General features: G+C 48.8%; 1 protein-coding gene across 1 annotated transcript; it reads left to right on the top strand.

Moving 5' to 3' along the window:
* The first annotated feature begins 1,464 nt into the window (after positions 1-1,464).
* Positions 1,465-19,296, top strand: LOC124707762 (ribonuclease 3-like protein 2). Its single transcript, XM_047239444.1, has 4 exons — positions 1,465-1,866; positions 1,991-2,158; positions 12,049-12,422; positions 18,965-19,296. The coding sequence occupies exons 1-4, from the start codon at positions 1,465-1,467 to the stop codon at positions 19,146-19,148; spliced, it is 1,128 nt and encodes a 375-aa protein (XP_047095400.1). The 3' UTR covers positions 19,149-19,296.
* Positions 19,297-19,523: the final 227 nt, after the last annotated feature.

Below are 19,523 nucleotides of genomic sequence, written 5' to 3'. Positions count from 1 at the left end.
ACATCCCTTTCTAAAATCTACCCCTCGATCGTCTCTAAACCTGGGACATTACACCGAGCTCTCTTTTCTTGTGATAGCCATCGTACTTGAAGTACATATATCTTGCTATCACTTGTGCTACATATATCTTGTGCCTATCTTGCCTAGCTCTAGTTGTTATTGTTACACTTAGTTGAGCTTAGCATATTTAGGGTTTGTGCTTGTAATCCAAACGTTAGTTTAATTCCGCATTCTTACAAGACAAATCCGTAAGAGTTTTTAATTGCCTATTCATCCCCCCTCTAGGCGACATCTCGATCTTTCAGCATCCCTCTACATGCCCGCTATACTGCCCGTGCCATTCAAATGGACAATTGTTCCTCCCCGAAAACCATCTTGAAGTATTGATTGACAACACCCGAGCAGTGTCTGCATCAATTGTCTATCTAAAGTAAACCTCGCCAAATACCGTATTCACGGCTCGACAGAACTTGTACAACGCGTCAAGAAATGTGGTCTCGCTCATTCGTAAATAATCATCGATGAGATCACCTGACACTCCATATTCAATCATACTAATAGCTGTAGAACACTTATAGTAAAAGGTGAAGCCTAACTTACTAGTGGCATCGGGCTTGCATCTGACGTAGGGCCCCTGGAATGATGCCAACAAGTGCACTCTAGGACTCTGGAACCAAACGCGGCTTCCAACGATCTACGTCCTGACTAGCCGATGTCGACAATGGTGAGGGGTAGGGCAGGCGACGACATCACTCTAGGGTTGCAAGGGGAGGGAGGAACACCATTTGGTGGGTATTGCGTTCGGTGTCCATGGCGGGCCTTAGGTTAGTTGAGGGGGACACGCACGAACGCACCTTGTGTCCACGCCGACACATTGCCAGCCCAAATTTGAACTGAAAATGCGTCGGTATGGACACGCCGGCTACTTTGCGCCGGACCATTGGATAGAATTTATCCCTTTTCTATTTGCACGGACCGAAACCAACTCGTTTCCGTCAAGCCCCTAAACATACCATTATATTTTCTTATACTGTCTGCTTAGTATCCGGAGCTAATGATAATTGGTCTCCTTATTGTCTGCTTAGTATCCGGAGCCTAGGTGTCCAGTACACAGTGCTCCTTCCGGATCGATTTAACATGCATGTAGATGCAGTTTAAACAAAAGTTTGAATACTAATTTGGTTATATATTATATATTTACAAAATTTATACCATTAGGTTCGTATTTTATATTTTATGAATTTCATAGCACGTGCGCGCATGACTTTCTTTCGTCTCACAATTGTTAGGTGACCCTAGCCGGTAGCGGCAGCTGGCGCGGCGGCTTTCCGTTTCTTCCGTAGCGCCGGCACACCCAAAAAAAGCTGCGCCGCCATCCTCCCCCAAAATTCTTCCATGTCCCCGAGTGCACCCGACACCGCCACTCCCCTAAACCCCCTGAAACGGCCACGCGCAGAACCAGGGATGAAGCCCGGCTCTCGCAAGCGAGCCTCGCCACAGCCGGATCCCGTCCCCGTCACGCTGGCGCTGCCGGGTTTCGTGGCGGACCGGGCGGAGGCGGCGGCCCGCGTCGAGCGCCTTCTCCAGTACCAGTTCCACGACCGCTCCCTGCTCGAGGAGGCGCTCACGCACCAGTCATTCGCCGACGCCGCCGCCGCCTCCTACCAGCGCCTCGAGTTCGTCGGGGACGCCGTGCTCGGCCTTGCCTTCTCCAACTTCCTCTACCTCACCAACCCCACCCTCGGCCCCGGCGCGCTCTCCTCGCTCCGGGCCGCCAATATCTCCACCGAGAAGCTCGCGCGCGTCGCCGTGCGCCACGATTTCTACCCGCTGCTCCGCCGCAACTGTCCTCGCCTCGATCTGATGGTATGCTCTTCAGCCTACCCCTCGATCTCTTGGAGTCATAGATAGACTTGGCAAATCAGAATTGCTCTGTACCTCTCTTCTGGTGACTATTGTTCTCTTACTGGTTACAATTTTAATTATGCAGGTAGGACAGTTTACCGAATCAGTGAAACAAGAGTTAGAGGACGACCTTGGCACTGCACCCTATGGTGGCAGCGTTGTTAAGGCCCCCAAGGTTCTTGCTGACATAGTCGAGGCCATTGCTGCTGCTGTCTATGTGGATTGCACATTTAATCTTGTGAAGCTCTGGCAGGTTTTTATCGCTTTCTCATGTAATTCTCCATTCATTTTATGTTGATTTTGAGGTCTCCAAAAAATAACTTAACTATTAACTTCAGCCATAATATACTGGTAAACATCCATTCATCCTAGGAATAGTTGGGTCCCAAGCCCGGGCAAAGTAGGATGGCTGTGATAGACTTGGCGAGCCAACATAAAAACCAGCCATTCCTAGGGCTATGAAACCCAACAGAAAGTTGTTGGGGGCATGTCAAGAGCTATAGGTGGCCTGTAAATATTCTTCTTCTAGGAGACTAGATGGGCATGTCAAGAGCTAGGGGAGAATACCGGTTTCAAGCTTTGCTATTTAGGTTCAAGTGTTCGTAGAAACGGCGTAGGGACCTCAACCAAGTTAAATGCATCAAGGATGAGGTTGATCAACTTCTAGTGGAAGATGAAGGTAACGAACACGCAGGCGCAAAAGCGGCCGGTGACCGGATCGCAAAGGCAAGGGGAGCAGGGCAAAAGGCCGCTCCTCTGCAGGTGGTCCAGGCGGAAGCTTCAGGACCGTGTTTGAACCAGGATGAGGTCCAGGCTGCAAACGGCTCTGTGCCAGTTGCGCCGACCATGGATGGCTTACCTGCTGCCTTGGGCGCAGAAGATAGAGTGGCTTTGGCCTTGGATGCTCTGCCAATGCCGTTTCCAGGGACCACCCTTGAGGGTGCGGGAGGAGACGAGACACAGTGCGACGCTGAGGGCGCTGGTTCGATCCAGCTGCTCCCCTACGTGTGCGATGCAGTGTGCTCGCTCCCTTCAGGAGAAGGGAACCGGCCTGGGTGCGGCCCGACACCGGCCACTTTTGCGGTGGGGGAGCCCTCGCTAGAGCACGGGCCGGCCCTTGGGCTGGATGCTTTCCGACCCGTGAATGCTAGGGTGGAGGAGGATGTTTCGGGTGATTCAGACAGCTTCGTGTTGGGAGCTTCCACAGAAGTCTTGTTGCCGCAAGACGATGAAGCGGGTGATACAGACGAGGAGATCGAGGTGGATACGCCGCCGCCTAGGGGGTCCACTGTGCTTCCCCCGGCAGCGAACTACTCCATCAGATCACCGCTGCTTGTGAACCCGCCGATTGTCTTCTCGCGGTCCCGGGCTAGTAACACGGGTGCTGCGCGACCGTTGGTCGTTGCGAAACCGCGCACTCTCGGGGAGTTCTTGGAGGCCACCAATGCAGGTTCAGATGCGCTGCTGCAAACGCCATGTGTACGACGCCGCTTGCTCGCCATGAACTTCCAGCCGAGACATAGCTCTCGCATTGCGGGGCAACCAGGAGGACTCAATTCGGAGATGAAAGCAGTGCGCCACCTTATGAGGAAGCTTGGGTTGATCTCAGGGGATGAAGCGCCTTCAGAGGCAGCTTTGGCGGCTTACCATAAGATGTATGAGCTGCCCATGACAGACAACATGATCGAAGCGGTGGCGGAGCTCTACGGGTGGACGTTGTCTACTATCAGGGGTTGTTCGCCACCCCTGGTGGGGCAGTCGGGTGGTCGCCTCGTCGCGGCGTGATCGTCACGCCGACGGGACCTCGGGTGTTTAGATATCGTCTAGATGTTGTACGAACCTAAGGTCATGGTGTGCAACGTGCACGGTCTTAATAGCCGAGCACGTCGTACGGGTGTTAGGAGTGTGGTGGACACTACGGGTGCGTCGATTGTATGTCTGCAGGAAACCAAACTTTCGGTTGCAACTCACTCTATCGTAATGGAAACCTTAGGCGCGGATTTTGATGCTTACTTCTGCTTGCCAGCTACCGATACGAGGGGTGGGATCATCATAGCTTGGGTTAGCAGATTGGTGTAGCTTGATAACGCGCACATTGATGTTAATAGTGTCACGGCATGGGTGAACCCTCCGGGTGGGGCGCCGGGGTGGTGGTTGACGTGTGTCTACGGACCGCAGGAAGATGCTGACAAAGTGGCCTTCCTCGCAGAGCTGCGCTTGTTGCGCTCCACTAGATCAGGCCCTTGGGCGCTTTGTGGAGACTTTGATTTGATATACCGCGATGAGGATAAGAACAATGCTAACCTTAACCGGAGGATGATGGGTGAACGTGTGTGAGCTCAAGGAGGTTTCCCTTCATGGGCGTCTCTACACTTGGTCGAACGAGAGGGATCATCCCACTCTTGTGAGACTAGACAGGGTGTTTGTCACGGCGGGGTGGGAAGAGCTACACGGCAGCCGGTCCTTCCGTTGTCTCGCTTCGGTGATAGCCGACCATAGCCCCCTACTTCTTGACTGCACTACACAGGCGGTGGGAAGGAGGCGCTTCCAATTTGAGCGCTACTGGGTGAAGTTGGATGGCTTTGCCGAGGTGGTGCAATCCGCCTGGGGTGTGGTTGATGGGGATCCAGACCCCTTCCGGCGCCTCACCGCTAAGCTTAAGCGGATTGCTCGCCAACTTATGAGCTGGAGCGATAAGAAGGTTGGAAACATCAAACTGCAGCTGATGACAGCGCGGGAGGTTGCTCTGAGGTTGGATATGGCCATGGAGTCCAGGCTGCTCTCTCCGGACGAGCGCCGCCTACGGGCACTCCTAAAGCGCACCTACCTTGGTTTGGCCTAGTTGGAGCGCACGATGGCGAGACAAAGGGCTAAGATCGCTTGGCTTAGTGAGGGTGATGCAAACACGTCATTCTTCCACCAACATGCCTCCTATAGGAGGCAGAAGAACGCTATCCGTAGTCTTCAGGTTGACGGCGCAGTCATTTCGGACCATGCGGCCATGGCTGAGGCTTCCTTTAACCACTTCCAGGACAACCTAGGCACTTCGTCCTGACGATTTTGTTGCCCAAACGTCCTGACGCGGATTCCAAGGTCTTAACCAAGCCTTGATGATTTTGTTGCCCAAACGTCCTGACGCGGCGGCCTTGGGTGACTACCGCCCCATTAGCCTGATTCACATCTTCGCTAAGCTGGTGGCGAAGACCTTGGCAAGCAGGCTCGCTCCTAGGATGGGATCGCTGGTGGATTGCAACCAATGCGCCTTCATTAGGAAGCGTAGCATCCACGACAACTTTATGTTGGTCTAGCAGATGGCGCCGTTCCTACCTCGCCTTAAGGAACCCAGGGTGATGCTCAAGCTGGACATCGCCAAGGCCTTCGACTCAGTTTCCTGGGGGCTTCTTGTTCAAGTCCTCAGGAAGTTAGGTTTCGGACCAAGGTTCTGCGAGCTTGTGTCAATTCTCTTGTCCACGACAAGCACAAGGGTGATGCTCAATGGCGAGCCAGCCCCCCCATTTGGCACCGGAGGTGCTTGAGACAAGGAGACCCTTTGTCGCCATTGTTCACGCTTAGTAGGGTGCTGGCGAAAGCCATGGAGATGGGCTTGCTGAAGCGCCTAGCCCGTAGGGAGCTGACGACTGCGGTCTCGCTCTACGCGGACGATGTGCAGATGAGAAGGATTTTCGAGCGGTACGTGGCATCCTCGAGGTTTTTGGCGAAGCCTCCGGGTTGCGCACCAACTTTGCGAAATGCTCGGCATCCCCTATTGCATGCACGGAGGAGGTAGCTGCGGGTGCGGCGGCTATCATGGAGTGCCAGTTGGCACCCTTCCTCGTGAAGTACTTGGGCATCCCCTTGCTATTCGACGGCTCACGGCTGATGCAGTCCAACCGATGGTCGATCGGATTGGGGATAAGTTGTCGACGTGGAAGGCATCCATGATGCCCAAAGCGGGCCGCCTCACCCTAATCCGCTCGGTGCTCGCTGCAATCCCTCTTCACCAACTTATGGTGCTTTCTCCAACAGGCGCACTAAAAGTCGGCGCGCTAAACCTCCCTTCCGCCGCGCTGTAAACGGATAGCGCGCGCTGGGCCGAAATTCGCCTCGTCGGATGCTATATTTTGCAGCGCGTGCGCGGGCGGTAAAATTGCTCCTCCGCCAGGCACGGAAAACACTTTCTACACTACTATGCATTCAATAAGATCAAACACACATATTAATCATGAAATAAATTATCTACCATAGTTCAAATGGATATAAAGTGCAATACACATCACATAGTTCAAGAACGACACATAACATGACGTAGTTCAACAACGACACACAACATATGGTTCAAATGGATACAAAGTGGAACACACAATTTGCATATCACAAATGCATCTCACACTTCCGCATTTTCCAAGTCATCTCCTTCTTTTGCTTCTTCTTCCTCGTCATCTTGGGTTGAAGGAGGAACATTAGGATCCATGGAGGCCACGAATCCTCCTGGTGGTGCTCCCATGGCTCCGTACACACCACTCACCGAGCCTCCCATAGTCCCTCCGAAGACTCCACCATAGCTTGGTCCTCCCATGCCGGCCATGCCTCCAAAGCCTCCCATGCCGGCCATGCCTCCCATGGTGGGCATGGGCATGCTTCCCATGCCGGCCATGCCTCCAAAGCCTCCCATGCCGGCCATGCCTCCAAAGCCTCCCATGCAGGCCATGCCTCCCATGGTGGGCATGGGCATGCTTCCCATGCCGGCCATGCCTCCCATGCCGGCCATACCTCCACCAAACATGGGCATGCCTCCTCCAAACATGCCGGCCGTGGGTCTGTTCATGTTGGCTATCAACAATCTCTTCTTGGTCAACACTTCGTCGCGAGCAAGGTTGATGTACTCCTTTTGCCTCTCATCCATTTGGGAAGTGTCCATCAAGAAAAGCTTCCTCTCCTCCTCCGCTAGGCGTAGATGCTCCTCGGTGGCTTGCCTCTTCTCCTCCAAAGCCAACTTCCTCTCCTCGTTGGCGGCAATCCTCTCCTCCAAAGCGGCTCTCCGAGCTTCTATAGCATCCATAGCCTCTTTCTCCAAGTTTCTTGCCATCTTCATATCTTCATTTGCTTGCAACCGTGCATTTGCAATCCTTTCCATAGCCATTGCAATGTCATCATCTCCGGCCTTCTTTCCCTTCATATCTTTGGCGGTCTTCCTACCAAGCACATTCCTCCGCCCATTGTTGGCCGAGTGAGGAGTGGAGCTTCTCTTCTTACGTTCATCACTTGAATCATCATCATCGATGATTGTTGCATCACCCGTTGCATTGGTCGCCATAGTTGCCGCATAACTTCCCGCGGGTCTTCCACTTTTCTTCATTCCCAAGCACTTCATAGCAATGATGCAAGGTGAATGCCTTGCCAAGAATCTTGTTGCCTTTCTTATTCTTCTTTCCCACATCCCTAAATAATCCTTGAGCCATAGAGTTCTACAAAGCAAGAAAAAGAGAATAGATGAGCTATATGGACTAGAACCGTTTCCTTCACATATGAGCCATATGGTGAACTTATTAGTAGAATTGCTTACCCTATCATTCTCATTTGTGCCACTTGGATTAAGAACATCGATGTTGGCTTGCAGGCCCGCCCATTTTTGGCAATCGGTGTTGATGCCGGACCAACGAGACCGAAGCGAGCGCATAGTTCGCTCGGTCCTCATCCAATATGTGTCTCTTGTTTGATCGGTATCGGTTGTTAGATCCATTCCAATTATCAACCATGTCTTGCAAAGCAACTTGTCCTCCGCTATGGTGTAGTTCGCGGACCGACCGGTAGGGCGAGGTTCAATCAACCCTTCTCCTTCTCCTTCCTCATCAACATCAACATCATCATACTCCTCTTCTTCAACATTGTCGTCATTCGCGAACGAAGATCCAATGTTCATTGCGTCCAAAAAAGACTCATCATCGACTCTGCATTGCAATGAATTTCATTATTCTTCGGCTATGTATGCATCTAAACTAAATTTTGTTTGAAAAGAAGTGTTTTTTACCTCTCCGCATTTCCTCATACACCGTATGTGCGCCGGATGTGTCGCCGGACGGAGGCGCCGGCGGCGTCCGGTTCGTCGGTGGAGGAGGCGGCGGAGGTTGCGGGCGGCGGGTCGCGGTCGCCTTCGGTTTCTTGGGCGGCGCGACAGAGGCGGCGGCATCGACTCCGTAGGGGCGTTTGGACGACGGCGCCTTCGGTTTCCTCGGCGGCGCCCGCGCCTTCCCGGCGGCCTGCGCGACAGCCAGCTGCACGGCGGCGGCGGCCGTGTGCACCGTCGCGCGCGGCGGGACGAAGAGCGGATGAGCAACGACGGTTGTGCTGCCGGCGTCGGCGCCACCGCTAGGGTTTGGCGCATGGGGCGGCTGCACGACGGAGCCGGCGGCGGCGACGGGTGGGACGGAGTAGGGAGGGGTTGGTGGGGTACCGGAGGTCGCGTCCATCTCCGGAATTGCGCCGGCGGCCACGCGAAGGCAAGGTATTGGGCGGTGGCACAGGGGAAGTTTCAGTGCGGGGGTTTTCTCGCGCTTGCGTCGCGATGCCGCGCGCTGTAGCCGGCGCCCCAAGTATAGCGCTCGGGATAGCGCAAACCGGCCCGCGCCCAAAAAAAATTTACAACACCGCGCAGTTTGCAGCGCCTGCTGGAGGAGCGATTTCGACTCCGCGCGCTGCAAACCGGCGGGTAATATAGCGCGCGGCCTATATAGCGCGCCTGTTGGAGATGCTCTTAAGCAGGTGTACAGGATTTTGCGTGGTTTCCTTTGCGTGGTTTCCTATGGGTGGGCAGGAAGGAGGTGAATGGTGGGCATTGCCATGTCAACTGGGATAGGCTACGGTGGTCTCGGTATCCCTGACCTCGCACGTACAACCATCTGTCTTAGGACCCGTTGGGTGTGGAGGATGCGTACAGACCCCTTGCGACCTTGGCGCGGGCTCGACATGCAGTTCTCTAGGAGCGATCATGACATCTTTGCCTCCACCGTCATGGTGGTAGGTGATGGGTCCTCCGCTCTGTTCTGGGATGATAGGTGGCTGGATGGGAAGTCGGTTGGGGAAGTAGCTCCTGACTTGTTGGCGCTGATTCCACGACGCCCCAGGAAGCGCCGTACGGTGGAACAGGCGCTTACCGAACGTAGTTGGATCACAAAAATTATGGGAGCCGTGAGCCCTTTGGCACTCTGGCAGTACGTTCAGCTTTGGTCCAGGGTGCAGATAGTGCAGTTGATGGATGTGCCAGACAAGCTTGTCTGGCGGTGGACGACCGATGGCCACTATTCCTCCAAGTCTTGCTACTACGCCCTCTTCCAAGGGTCGTTAGTGTTAGGGTCTTGGGAGTTGAACTGGAAATCTTGGGCGCCACCCAGGGTGAGGTTCTTCATCTGGCTTGCTTGCCAAGACAGGTGCTGGACGGGTGAAAGGCTCGCGCGTCGCCGGTTGCCTCATCAGCCGCGTTGCGTGTTCTGTGACCAGGCAGAGGAGACTATGTCACACATTCTTACTGGGTGTCCGTTCTCACGAACTATCTGGCATGAGGTCCTATCCTGGATTCGATCTACTGACCTCCCGTTTTTGAAGGGAATTTCGCGGAGTGGTGATCGCTGGTGGTGCGATTCAATCCACGTTATATGCGCAAAGGAACCTCATTGCTAGTTATGCTCACGACATGGTGGTTCTAGAAGCATAGGAACTCGATCGTCTTCAACAATGAGCTGCCTTCGGTGGCCTCCCTAATCGACACGATCAAAGCTGAGGCAAGATTATGGGCGGATGCGGGAGCACGAGGGCTACGTCAACTTCTCCCATTTTCTTGGCTTGAGTTGTATGGCGTGGGTGTTGGTCCACTCTTTGGACTTGTAAATACAACTTCTTTTTCTATCAATGCATCGAAACGTAAAGCTTTTTTGCGTTTTCGCCAAAAAAAAGGTAACGAACACGTGAAGAGTTTACTTTGATGGTTTGTTCATTGATGGGAATGGGATACTATGCCCGAGTGGTATGTTTCCTTTGATGACACCAGCATGCGGTTCGTGCGGAGGATCCTAGAGCATGATGTTAAGGAGGCCTTAAAAAGGATGAAAGGAGTTAAGGTTCTTGGCCCCGATGATGTTCCCATTGAGGTGTGGAGATGCCTTGAAAATGTGACAATAGGATGGCTAACTAAGTTGTTCAACCATATTTTGTTTGGTAAAAAAAATGCCCGAAGAGTGGACAAGTATATTAGTACCTATCTTCAACAATAAAGGAGATATTCAAAACTGTACTAATTGCTGAAGAATTAAGCTTATGAGCCATGCTATGAAGGTTTGGGAGAGAGTGTTTCTTGAGGAGAGTGACAAATGTCACTAAAAACCAATTTGGTTTCATGATCGGGAGATTCTTGCTTCGCCAACTTATGGAGATATAGGGAGCAAAAGATGCACCTACATATGGTTTTCATCGACTTGGAGAAGGCTTACGACAAGATACCAATGACGGTCATGCGGTAGGCTCTAGGGAAACATAAAGTCCCAACAAAGTACATTACCCTCATATAAGAGATACGTAGATGTACTGTTACAAGTGTTCGCGTAGGTGATAGTGAGACCGATACTTTTCCGATCATTATAGGACTACAACAGGGGTCAACCTCGAGCCCTTACATTTTTTTTGCCTTAGTGATGAATGAGATCATAAAGGATATACAAGGAGATATTCCTTGGTGTATGCTCTTTGCTGACGATGTGGTGCTAGTAGATGAAACCATGGTCGACGTCAATAGGATATTAGAGCTATGGAGGCAGACTTTGGAATACAAGGGGTTTCTACTTAGTAGGACCAAAATCGAGTATAGGGGGTGTGATTTTAGTGGTGTTGGGTGCGAAAAGGGAAATGATAGTTTAGAAGGACAAATAGTGCCTACGAGGAACAAGTTCTGATACTTGAGGATCATAACTGGACCCTATCGCTCTTCACTGAAACTGTTAGTGCATGGAACATTTGGAAGATCAGGAACCACGCGTTCTTTGACGGAGTGCAGCCAGACATCGCCACCTGGAAAAGGCAGCTTGCCCAGGATCTAACCATTCTCCAGTTTAGGGTTAAAGAGGATCAGAAGGCCCACTTAAATAACATTGTTGCCTTGGTCTCTTAGTTAGTCAAAACCCTAGTCTAGCAAGTACTCTCGGGCTCACATCTGCCTGGTCTTAGGACCTATTTACTTAGGTGAGCCCTCTGTACTTCAAAATCAATGTATTTTGTGGTGTACATCTTGTATCCTGCTCCCCTTTTGAAATGAAAATTAAACAGTGGGAATTTCTCCTGCTGCTCCTGCTGTAATCCTCAAAAAAATGTTGCAAATCAAATGGTAATATCAGCTAGGATCTTTGCCATAGGGCCAATGCATGGTGGATGAACTGTCAGCAAGCATGTAGCATCCTATGTGATAAGAAGGTCCCACAAAAGCTAAAAGGTAAGTTCGACAGACCTGCAATGCTATATAGAGCAGAATGTTAGCTCACTAAAAGACAACACATCCAACAAATGAGTGTCATAGAGGTGCACATGGTAGGGTCGATGTGTGGCCATACAATAAAGGACTGAATTAGGAATCAGGTAATACATGATTGGGTAGGGGTGCACTGATTGAAGAGAAGCTAGTCTAAGACCAACTAAGGCGGTTTAGTCATGTCTAGCGGAGGTCTCCAGTGACATCGGTTAATAGTGAGATTCTCAAAGGTAGGGGAAATATGAGGAGGGGCAGAGGGCGACCAATGTTGACATTGGAGGAGGCAGCAAAAAGTGATTTGCGGGATTGGACTGTACCTAGAAATTTGGCTCTTGATGAGATAGGAAATCAGCAATCCATGTGCCAGAATAGTAGTTTACTTGTATTTTGTTACTTCTTTTTCTCTTTCTTTCACCTTTTGGTTTCCATATGTTTCTGTTTGGGTTTCATATCTAGCTTATCCAAACTTGCTTCGGATAAAAGGCTTTGTTGTTGTATGACTAATCTAAGATTACTTGTCAAAGTTTAAAAAAGGTTTGACTTCCTATTCTCTGAAATGGCAGATTTATTTATTTATGGAGAATAGTTATTGTGAACAATTGGTGGCAATAATGATATCAGTGTTTATCATGTAGGTAACAAGATTCCTCTTTGAGCCAATTATCACGGCAGAAACAATAGATGAGCAGCCTGTGTCTACGTTGCATGAACTGTGCCAGAAGCATGGGAAGGTTGCACAGTTCAAGACATGGCAGAAGGGTGGAACAACAGTTGCAAATGTATTTGTTGATGGGACCCTTGTTGGGATGGGCTCCTCTGAGCAGAGGGTAATTGCTAAGCTCAATGCAGCACGAGATGCAGTAGGCAAGCTTCTTGGTGAAGCCAAGCAGCAAGTGTTGACAACTGGGGTTGGTCATGTATCGGGGGTTGAGGTTGGAGAGCTCAGGGAATGCAAGCAAAAGCTTCATGAGCAGTGCATCATGAAGCGTTGGTCAAAACCTATATATAAGTAAGATTCTTGACTACTCTGTTAGTTTTAATATCCCTTTTATTCGTTGGATTACATATCCTGTTTATTCCTTGAATTTTTCACGCTACACTCCTCAGATCAGACATCTCTTCCTACATACACTAGCAATGCTGCACTGTTTATCTTGTTTTTTTTTTATTTCTTCACTTCTTGCCATTTATCTTAGTGCTTCTCTTCCTGACAAGGTGTATAAATTTTGTCGAAAGACAAATGCTGTAAAGTTTCGATAAATTTATAGAAAAAACTAGCAACATCTATAATGACAAATCAATATCATTAGATACATCATGAAATATGTAGATATATCATTAATATCATATTCTACATATTTCATGATGCATCTAATGATATTTATTTGTCATTGTATATCTTGATAGTTTTTTCTATAAACTTGAACAAACTTTACACTTTTTGACCTTACACAAATTTATACGCTTTCTTTCAGGAACATAGGGAGTGTTTATATCGCACAACCTTACTAAGTGAGCAGTGCTTTGTTTTCCATATGGCTGGAATAGACTTGTCCAAACCATAACTTAGATGCAATCATGGAAACCACTTTGGTTTGAGCACCAAATCATCATGAAGATCCCACCACCCACCCACCCCCCAAAACATGAATGTGTAGTTCTTAATTAACAATAAGTTTTAAAATTTTAGAATCAATTTGTCTCGCCCTGTTAGGAAATCAAAAAGGGGATAGCCTCTGAAAAACATGAGCTAAAATTAAATGGAAAGGCGAAAGTAAGTATTCAGATCAAACTCATTATTTTTTTGCTCCTAAGTCCAAACTCGCTGGAAATCCAACTTTAAATTGTAAAAAATAATGCCATACTCCATTACTATATTCTAGTTGCAGAAGTTTTCATGTTGATTTGATGCTCAAACCAAAATGGTTTTCATGATTTCTCCTAAATTGTGATTTGCACTAGATATACCCCCTTGGGAACTCGTAAAATGAATTTAGAATTCTCTGTATATTAATAGTATCTCGCTGTAGTGCCAAGAAATTACTAGAGGAAAATATGTGCATTTGCAAGCTTTGAATTATGGCACGAGTCTGTCTTTTCAGCTTAGAACTCCCAAACCATCTAAAACACTACCTTGAAGTATAAATTGTCCTGCCTTGTTATGTTTCACAAAGTGATTTTGACTTAAGTACTAGGTAGGTGGACATGGTTATTGTACGCAAGGCTGAATCACCTTGCATTCAGCTAATCTTTTCCTTGCGTGGTGGCTAACATCTTAACCAATCAGAAAAATAGGGAAGTTGATGGGCCAACATGCCACTTTTTTCTCCCTTTTGTCCCCTCAAAGCAGGGGTCTACCAGCTCATCGCAACTCCTGGCATTGTCCCACTCCCTCCGGTGCTTTCGTGCTCCTTCCTGGACGCCAATGCCTGCCTTAGAGGACTTTGCATATCTTCTCACCTTCAGTCACTTGGCTCTTGCCTCGTTCTTCTTCAAGAATAACATCACAACATTTGGCCTGCCGCTCCGTTGCCAACCATTTCTCCTCAACGTCTGCTTCGTGAGAGATTAATGTAATGGTATGCTCTCCCTGGCTGCTGGTTAAGGGGCGGTCCGATCCTTCATGATTCTTGTTCAGCACTAGTACTAGATGGTTATTCTCCCTATTAACAAGCAGCAAGGATTCTCTTCAACAGGAGCAAAGCCTAGTAGGACAAGACTTACGTTTTTTGCAAGTTCGCAAGTTTAGATATTCCCTCTTTGTGCAGAATTGACCCATGATTAATCACATGTAACCGCAGCAGAAATCTTCCCTGTGATCCACAAGAATTCCATCTTTGCAAGGGCACGGGGTGCAGTGGATTGGGTAGGACTGACATTTGGGCCTTTGAGATGCTGTATTTGAACATTTGATGATGTTACAGACACGTGATAGTGATGTAGCCAGACACTTGGCAGCCAGAACGTCGAAGGCACCAGAATTGCTTGATGGTCGTAAAGTTAATGGTTTTGATACCATCATGACTCAGCCTGTGGCTGTGCTGAACATGGATTCGATGGTCCACATGGATCATGTGGCTGGACCATCGATTAGCACAGGACCCACCCAGCAGACTCAGAGTGGCACAGCTGGCGTGGACTAGAGTGAGTCAAGTGGCCCTGGTGTACGCACCAAGAGGGACCCATTGGCAGTGAGTGCGTGTGTCATTAAGAGTGGCATTCTCCGATGGAGAGGATATCGTGTATGAACAGAATTCTGAATCGCATCCCAAGCTGCTCCTCTCATGCCCTCTCTTGTTCGTCTGCATCTCACCCCAATTCTCTCCGAATCTCACCTCAATTGCTCTACCTGGAAGGGCACGCTGCTTTGTGGTGGCAAGTGTACAAGCGACGATGCGCCACAGTTGATTGGGGAGCCTTTGCCACAGTGGTGACTTTGGAATTTGGCACTGAGGAGTTTGGTGCTGAGATGCAAAGCTGTTGCAATTGCGTTAAACAGGTTCAGTCACAGAGTATCGCATGGCATTCGAAGAGTTTGTGTATCATGTGCTGTCTCTGGATGAAAGTCTGAACACCAATTTTTTTGTCACGCAATTTGTGCTGGGTTTGAAAAATGAACTGTGTACGGCAGTTCGGTTACAAGATCCAACCAGTGTGACGCGTGTTGTGGCCCTCGCTCGCATCCAAGAGGAAGGGCTTGAGAACCATGGTCCGGGGGCTCGGCAATTGGGTGGAAACACACTACCACCTCAGCTCCACCTGCACCTGTTACAAATCATGGAGTTCAGCGACAGGATTGGCCCAAGGCAATGATGAGTGCACATGTGAGCAACAATTACAGGATTTCAGACGCGCCAATAGCCTGTGTTTTCGCTGTGGTGAAAAATACAGTAAAGATCACCAATGTAAGAAACCACTGCAGTTGACGATTCATGTGGGAGAACATGGTGAATATTCACGGAAGATACATTGCAGGCTGCTGAGCTCATTGAGAAAACCAGTACAAGCTCAACCTGAATGCTATCTGCTGCTCTCAGCTCATGCCAAAGCAGGTTCAGAAGGGGCAGGTATAATGCAATTTCGTACTCTGGTGGGCAATTAGGTGTGCTTAATTATGGTTGATTCAGGCAGTTCCACCAGTTCCGTCAATGCCAAATTTGTTCAACGTGCTCGTCTTCCCACAACAGCAGCTAATCTAATTTCATTCAAAGTGGCCAATTGTGAATTTATGCAATCTGATACACAAGTTTCCCAGTTAGCCCGGTGGATGCAGGGATATACGTTTGCACTGACATGCACGGTGCTTGACATGGACTGGCTGGAGGATTGAATCTTAAAACTCATGGATGTTCCATTCCAGGGCAAAATGGTTCGACAACATGGTGTGCTTCCTCAGCAGCATGCCAATCTATCTTTGATACGGTGGCTTAAGTACATAAAGCTTACAAGGAAAATGACTTATGGATCGTTGCAGTAGTGCATTTCTCTAAACAATTACCTGCCGCCCATTAAGACACTTCGTCAGTAATCTCGTCCACTAGTGCCTCCCGACTTACAGAATTTGTTAGATGAGTTTGTGAATGTCTTAGATGATCCAAAGGCCCTGCCGCCGCATCACCGGTATGATCATGTGATTGCCCTCGAGCCAGCTGCTGCACCGGTCAACTCTCGCCCGGACCGCTATTTGTCGTCAAAAAAGACTAAATTGAGCAGCATAGCTGAGCTGATCAAGGCGGGAGTCGTGGTTCCCACCATGAGCCTGTATGCGAGTTGGCTGGTTTGCAGCTCTTCTCCATGCTCGATTTGCGTGCTGGCTATCATCGGATTTGGATGCGCGAGGGCGGCGTGGGAAAGACATCATTCAAGACACATTTGGAGCATTTGCAGCTCCACCTGTTGCCATTTGCCTTGACAAATGTACCTCATAGGGATGAAAACAGAGCGGAAACAGAGCTGAGAGGTGCGACATTTGTTTTCATAATTTTTTTTGCAGAGGCAGAAACGAGTAAAGAATCCCCAGAAACAAATACAATAGCATATATTGTCAAAAGCAGACACAAAGCGGATATCTGCTGAACCACGAGACCACTTGAATCATGAAGATCTAAAAAAACACAAGAAATCGGCAATTTGATCCCTAACCCTAGCACGACTGCTAGGTATAAGGGGGAATAGGAAAGGATCAAACCGTGAAAGCTTCCTTGAACTCACCTAGGAATTACGTGGTCATCTGTTTTGGGACGGGCCACTTTGGCTGATCGGCCTGACAAGGTCACATATTGGTCCTGCTGGATTGGGTCACACACATCAAACCCTAAATTAGAAATTCCGTATTAGGCGGAAATGGAATTTCCGCGTCTGTTCCATGAAACATGTCGTTCAGTTTCCGTTTCCATTTTCGCCAAAAGAATTCTGTTTCTGTTCCGCAAAATTCTGTTTCCGTATTTTCATTCCGTTTCCGTATTTCTGCGGAAAAGTGTGAAACTTTCCGCTCCATTTTCATCCATACGTGCCTGTGACATTCCAATGCCTGATGAACACTGTCCTCGAATCCTTCATCTGCAAATCAGTATTTGTCTTCCTAGACGTCATCTTAGTTTTATCAGTGATTCCTGGTTACTGGCAGGCGCATCTTGAAAATCTTAGACAAGTGCTCATGACGTATAGTGGAGCGTCCTTGGGATGCTATTGCCATGGATTTCACCGAGGGCTTTCCTAAGTTTGAGGGATTTGATGTCATCTTGGTTTTCATGGATCACCTGACCAAATACGCGCACTCCCTGCCGTTGCTGCACCCATATACATCAACAAGTCATACAAGTCACTTCTGTCGCAAATTGTTGGCCGCCGTGGGAACCAACTTAGGCTACTCCATAGCTTATCACCCGCAAACGGATTGTCAATCCGAGAGTGTGAAACAATGTCCGGAGCAAAACTTGCGCTGCACTGCTCATGAGTGCCCTATCAAGTGGAAGTGCTGGCTCGCAATGGTGGAATTCTGGTATAATTCCTCGTATCACACCATTTTGTTGTTCTCCTTTTCAGGCCTTGTATGGGAATGGGCCCAATTTTGTTGCTCTACCAAATCTGGGCGTGGTGGCAGACTCCGACACTTGCTGAAATGGCAGAGGAGTATGTGGTGTTTTATAGTTACTGCGCTAGCACCCTGCTTCGAGCTCAAGCACTGATCAAGGCCTACGAATCACGGAACGAGAATTCCAAGTCAGTGATGACGCTCTCCTGAAGCTACAGCCGTACGCACAGATGATGGTGGTCAACCGCCCATGCGCCAAGCTCGCCTTCAAGTAGTTCGGGCCGTTGAAGATCATCTAGGGTATAGGCGCCGTGGCGTACAAGCTCGCGCTTCCTCCGGGGTGCACCATCCACCCCGTCTTCCATGAATCAAAATTGGAGCCATTCACGCCAAACTACGTGCCAGTCTACGACAAGTTCCCAGTGTCGTCAGACATCACATACGCAACAGCTCAACGGCACCAGATACTAGAGTGTCTTCTCGTGAAGAAGGGTAACGTCACAGTTCCGAGATACGGGTTCAGTGGACACATCTGTGTTCCAATCACTAAACCTTGGAGGATTACCACGTGCTACCATTGACCAGCATAGGACCCACCCAGCAGACTGAGAGTGGTACACCTAGCGTGGACTAGAGTGAGTCGAGTGGCCCTGGTGTATGCACCAAGAGGGACCCGTTGTCATGAGTGCTTGCGTCATTTCAAATGGCATTCTCTGATGAAGAGTATCATGTATGAACAGAATTCTAATCGCATCCTAAGCTGCTCCTCTCATTTCCTCTCTTGTTCGTCTGCATCTCACCTCAATTCTCTTTGAATCTCACCTCAGTTTCTGTAAGATCCCTATGAGGCCTTACACCTTTTACAGATACCTCAAGGCTATGCGAACTTCATAGTTCTAGGCTAGGGAATGAGGGCATCATTCAGACAAGCACAAATTTGATACGATAGTTGTTCTCATATCGTGGTTGTTGTGGAAACAACAGAATGCAAGGGTGTTCAACAACACACATGAGCAATGCAGGGAGTTGCACTCATCGAGCGCATAAAGGGGGAGCTATGCCTTTGGGAGCTGGCTCATGCTGGAGGGAGCGCACTGGCATCGAGAGAGTAGGCTTTAGGAAGCCTAGCGCGCGTGTGTGGAGAACCTTGCTAGCTAAGATGTTTGCATCTTAGACTAGGTTGCTTCTATATTTTGGTTCCCTATAAAAATATGGTATGCCTTTGGCATGCTCTCTCTCTCAAAAGAAAAAGAGTTCTAGACTAAAAAAAAAAAAACAGACTCATGCCTTGTCCAATTTTGAAAAATGGACCTTATCCTCATAAAACTAAACATATGTTGCAGTTTGGTGTGTTTGGGTGGTGGTTTTAGAGATTTTCTTTCCAATTAACTTATGGTTGTAAGTTGTAATAATCAACAGTCTAGTGGTGTACTGGGGGTTTGATGCTTACCACTTGTTGCATTGCATAAATTTTACGTGGATCACCTCTACACGGTTGCTTCATTTAATTTTTTCAGGTTAGAGAAGGAAGATGGCCCTGCACATGATAGGAAGTTCCTCTACTCAGTTCAGGTACAGGCCCAAGGCCATACTTACGTAACATTAGGTGAGCCGTTCTCAAGGGTAAAGGATGCAGAGAATTCTGGCGCGCAGGAGATGCTGAAACTTCTGTCGAAACAGGTGGCGATTTCAGGAGAGTAGCCATGGAAACAATCTTCATGTTATAGTTTATTAGGTTTTAGGACTTTGTTCACAACTATATTCTGAATTCCGTATCCTAAATATTTGCTATAAATTTAGTATGCTCCATCTGCACCTAAGTCGATTGAGTAAAGGTTATGACTCGGTCCGTGGTGCTAGCAACCGTTTGATCTAATCTTTATTTTCTTTGATACCTGGTTTGATCTCAAGGCAGACACATCAAAATGCTCATGGCGTTAATTTAAACATAAGTAGATATGAGCAAATCATAGTAAAAATTAATATGGATCAGAGAGAGGAGAAGGGTGGCGTCGACGAGTCGATGGGCATCTTCTCTTTGAAGAATCAATGATTTAATATCCGCTCCCCCTAAAA

The sequence above is a fragment of the Lolium rigidum genome, chromosome 4 (assembly GCF_022539505.1).
Source record: "Lolium rigidum isolate FL_2022 chromosome 4, APGP_CSIRO_Lrig_0.1, whole genome shotgun sequence".
NCBI classification, from domain to species: Eukaryota; Viridiplantae; Streptophyta; class Magnoliopsida; order Poales; family Poaceae; genus Lolium; species Lolium rigidum.
The sequence above is the reverse complement of the archived record's forward strand: the minus strand, read 5'-3'. Positions and strand labels throughout refer to the sequence as shown.